This window comes from Chaetura pelagica, unplaced genomic scaffold, assembly GCF_000747805.2.
Source record: "Chaetura pelagica isolate M959 unplaced genomic scaffold, ChaPel_1.0 scaffold698, whole genome shotgun sequence".
NCBI lineage: Eukaryota > Metazoa > Chordata > Aves > Apodiformes > Apodidae > Chaetura > Chaetura pelagica.
In genome coordinates, this window is record NW_009954236.1 from 577,328 (window position 1) to 581,599 (window position 4,272).

A 4,272-nucleotide genomic window follows, 5' to 3' on the forward strand; every position below is an offset into this window, starting at 1 on the left:
ATGTCCTCTTGGCCTCATCTGTGTCTGTCCCATCCCTGCTGGCATCAGGTCAGGGAGAGCAGCCAGGGCTGCCCTGTGGGGAGGGGCTGGGAGAGCTGGGGCTGGGGAGGAGGAGGCTGAGGGGGGATCTGATCAGTGCTGGTCAATATCTACAGGGATGTCAGGAGGATGGGCCAGACTCTGCTCAGGGGTGTCCAGTGACAGGACAAGGGGCAATGGGACAAACTGGAGCACAGGAGGTTGAACCTAAATATGAGGAAATAGTTCTTGGCTGTGAGGGTATCAGAGCCCTGGGACAGGCTGCCCAGGGAGGCTGTGGAGTCTCCACCCCTGGAGACATTCCAGACTGATCATGTTCCTGTGGGATCTGCTCTAGGGGACCCTGCTCTGGCTGGGGTTGGACTGGGTGATCTCCAGAGGTCCCTTCCAACCCCCCTTCACTCCGGGATCCTGTGAATCATTCCCGGGCCTTGATGCAGTTTTCCAGCCGGGGCTGCACCCGGGAGCTCCCCCCGCCCAAAATTCTGCCCTTCCTGTTGCTCTCCTGGTTCGGACAAGTTTCTAAATCCATCTGGAACGTCTCTTGAATCCAACAGCAGGTTGGAGAAGTACGGAGAGGTGCTCGGACTGTTGCTGTCCGGGTGTTCCTGGAGTAGATTTCCCAGCGGGAAGGGGCGGGTTCCTGGGCAGGGAGGAGGCGCCGGGTGGCGAGTGGCTGCTGCCACCGGCTGGTCACGGGTCCCCCTGCACCCCCGGGCCGTGCTCGTGTTTATTGACGTGATCGTTTTGTTCGTGTGTCCCTGACGGGGTTTTTTTTTGGCAGTTTCCAGAGGGAGCAAAACGCAAATCAGACCTGAGAGCAAAGGGGAATATGGGGAGAAAGGTGGTTTATAGTTGTGGCTTGGGAGGAGGGAAGGGAGTGATGGGACAAGGGGGGATGGATTAAAACTGGAAGAGGGGAGATTGAGGTTGGACATGAGGAGGAAATTCTTGAGTGTGAGGGTGTGTCTGTCCTTTCTGTTTATCACTTCAGGTTTCCAAAAGCAGAGGGAGAATTTCCCTGGCCTCATTGGCCTCCTGAGGCCTCCTTGGAGCTGAGAATGGAGCTGGTGAGCAGACAGGACCCCCACCTGCGAGAAGTGCTGCGGTTTGGGCTGTGCTGCAGAGCCCTGACACTCCTCCTGCAGGCAAGTCTCCTGCTCCTGGAACAAAGCTGCTGCCACCTCTGCTCCTTGCTGCTCCACAGCTTCTCCCTGTGGGGCTGCCTTGTGCACCCTGAGCTGGCTGGGAAACCATCTCCTCCTCTGGAGAAGCAACAGACCAGCTGCATCCAGGGAGGCAGGAGCTGCTTGGTGACATTACGTACATTTCATAGAATCACAGGCTGGTTTGGGTTGGAAGGGACCTTAAAGGTCATCTAGATCCAACCCCCCTGCATGGGCAGGGACACCTCCCACCAGACCAGGTTGCTCTGGTCTAGAGGGGCCCTGGGCATTGGCTGCAGTTTGATCTGGGAAAATGTTATCCTCTAGCTCTGTCTCCTCTCCCTTGTACATCAGCTGGGACCATAATGCTCAACTGAGTAGAGCAGGAGGCTTTGCCAGTGCTGGAGAGGTACCTGGTGTGAGTGTGTCCAGGTAGATGTGCCTGAGCAGCTTTCCCTTCCAGCTTCCTGGGGATTCATGCTGGACAAGTTCTAGAGTTTCATTCAGTTTGGGGTTTGGCCCCAAAAGTTTCTGTTCACCCCTTGAAAGGTGCAAAGCTCCCCAGCCTGGCTTTGTAAGGGCATGTAGGGAACACAAGGGGTGATTCTTCAAACTGGCAGAGGGGAGATTGAGGTTTGACATGAGGAGGAAATTCTTGGGTGTGAGGGTGGTGAGAGCCTGGCCCAGGTTGCCCAGGGAAGCTGTGGCTGCCCCATCCCTGGCAGTGTTGAAGGGCAGGTTGGATGGGGCTTGGAGCAGCCTGGGCTGGTGGGAGGTGTCTCTGCCCTTGCAGGGGGTTGGATCCAGATGATCTTTAGGGTCCCTTCCAACCCAGACCAGTCTGTGATTCCATAATAGGATTGTGCTGCCCTTTGAAACCCGGGAATCCTGCTGCCTGCTTTCGGTGGGTTACAGGAGCATCCCTGCTGGATTTCAGCCCTCTCTTCTTCTTCTTCCAGGCCCTGTTTAACCTCCTGATCCCAGACCACGCTGCAGATGCCTTCTCTCCCCCTCGCCTGACGGATCCTGGCCTGTGGGACCTGCTGGTGGAGCAGCTGCTGGGGGGGCTGTCCCGCTGGGACGCCGAGCACTTCCTCTTCATCGCCGAGCGCGGTTACCTGTACGAGCACAACTGTGCCTTCCTCCCCCTCTACCCCCTCAGCCTCCTCACCACGGCCTGGGTTGCCCTCTGGCCCTTCCAGCAGCTGCTGTGCCTGCGGAGCCGCCTCCTGCTCTCAGCCCTGCTCCTCAATTCCCTCTTTTCCATCCTGGCAGCCCCTGCCCTGTTCCAGCTGGGCTGCTCCGTGCTGCGCTGCCGCCGGGCGGCTTTCCTTGCTGCCCTTCTCTTCTCCATCAGCCCTGCCAATGTTTTCATGGCAGCTGCTTACTCGGAGAGCATGTTTGCCTTCCTGGTGTTCACTGCCATGTGGCAACTGGAGAAGGGGCAGAGCTGGCTCAGTGGATTGCTCTTCTCCCTGGCTTCTGGGGCACGTGCCAACGGGATAATTAACTCTGGATTCATTCTCTACTCAAGCTGCAAACGCTTTGCCCTCCAGCTCCAGGTGGGTTCAGGATCCCTAAAGAAGCTCCCTCTGGTGTGGAAGCAACTCCTGAGCGTGGCATCTTCAGCCCTTCTGATGTGTGCTGGGATTTTCCTGCCTTTTGCTTTATTCCAGTATTATGCCTACGTGAGGTTCTGTGATCCCAGCCTGGAGGAGCCTGTTCCCAAGCCACTGCTGCAGCTGGCTCTGGACAAGGGCTATCGACTGCCATCCACCCAGGGGATTCCCCCTCCTTGGTGCTCCCAGAGATTCCCTGTGGTCTATTCCTATATTCAAGACACTTACTGGAATGTGGGCTTTCTCAGGTATTTTGAGCTCAGACAGATCCCAAATTTCTTGCTTGCTTTTCCTGTCACATTTCTGGGCTGCTGGGCTGCCTGGACCTTTGTCATCACAAACCCCCGGCACTGCCTGACCCTTGGTCTAGAGAGAAGAAAGAGTGAAGAAGAAGGCAAACCAAGAGCTGGATTTTGTTCCTCTGCTGTCTTCGTGTACGTGGTTCATGCCACTGTCCTGCTGGTGTTTGGATTCTTCTGCATGCACGTGGGACCTTCATGGCCAGACATGGAAGTGATTCCTGAAGGGTGGAGAGGTGTCCACCATGGTGACAGTCACAGCCTGTCCCATCAGCAGGGCAATGCAGACCAAAAGCTTTGCCTTTCCTCTCTTGGAGCTACTTCTAGAGTTTCCAAAGCCAGTTTGTTGCTCTGATGGAGAGTTTTTCCCAATGAGTGCTTGCCAGTCTGATGAGAGACACTGGGACAGGGATCTAAGGGTCTGGGCTGGTGTTGGGAGGCGTTTGACATGTGTGTAAGGCCAGGCTGGCCAGGTCCTGTCCATCATCTGGTGGAAAACAGGGATACTGGCTCTTTACCATGTTGGGCTGAGCCTAATGGGTGGCAGTGAAAGGATACAGAGCCTGTCACCAGCCCCAGGAAAGTGTCTGAAGGTCTTTTAGGACACATCTGGTGGCATTGAAGGTTGGGACTTCCAGTGAAAATATATCCCTGCCTCGGGATCAAGGATAGACACAGTTGGAGACCTTCATTTTATGGTTTGTTTTTTTCCCTGCCTGTCATCTTCAGGTGCTGACCCGCTTCCTTGGCTCCTCCTCTCCTGTCCTGTACTGGTTCTGTGCTCACCTGCTCCAGGAGCACGAACCTTTGCTCTGGAATGAAGGGACTGATGGTCAAACCACAGCACCTTGCACCAAGAAACCTGGACAATCTCCTGATTCCTGCAGGGAAGGGCCTTCTGGAAACCCTCTCATGAAGCTGCTGCTGGGCTACAGATGCATCACCCCCCTCAGCAAGTGTGTCCTGGGATTCTTCCTGTCCTACTGGCTGCTGGGCCTGGTTCTGCACTGCAACTTCCTGCCGTGGACGTAGGACGGGGTGTTCATGGAATCACAGACTGGTTTGGGTGGGAAGAGACCTTAAAGATGATTTAGACCCAACCCCCTGCATGGGCAGGGACACCTCCCACCAGCCCAGGCTGCTCCAAGC

At 56.0% G+C, this 4,272-nt stretch overlaps 1 protein-coding gene across 1 annotated transcript; it reads left to right on the forward strand.

Moving 5' to 3' along the window:
- The first annotated feature begins 1,100 nt into the window (after positions 1 to 1,100).
- PIGV (phosphatidylinositol glycan anchor biosynthesis, class V) lies at positions 1,101 to 4,155 on the forward strand. The gene is made up of 3 exons (XM_010003677.1): positions 1,101 to 1,187; positions 2,165 to 3,311; positions 3,848 to 4,155. The coding sequence occupies exons 1-3, from the start codon at positions 1,101 to 1,103 to the stop codon at positions 4,153 to 4,155; spliced, it is 1,542 nt and encodes a 513-aa protein (XP_010001979.1).
- The last annotated feature ends 117 nt before the right edge of the window (positions 4,156 to 4,272 follow it).

Bases quoted from the DNA above. Each gene is read 5' to 3' on its own strand.
- PIGV (XM_010003677.1), top strand. From the start codon at position 1,101: ATGGAGCTGGTGAGCAGACAGGACCCCCACCTGCGAGAAGTGCTGCGG. The intron at 1,188-2,164 runs GCAAGTCTCCTG...TTCTTCTTCCAG, and splicing joins CCCTGACACTCCTCCTGCAG to GCCCTGTTTAACCTCCTGAT. The intron at 3,312-3,847 runs TGGGACCTTCAT...CTGCCTGTCATC, and splicing joins TGGATTCTTCTGCATGCACG to TTCAGGTGCTGACCCGCTTC.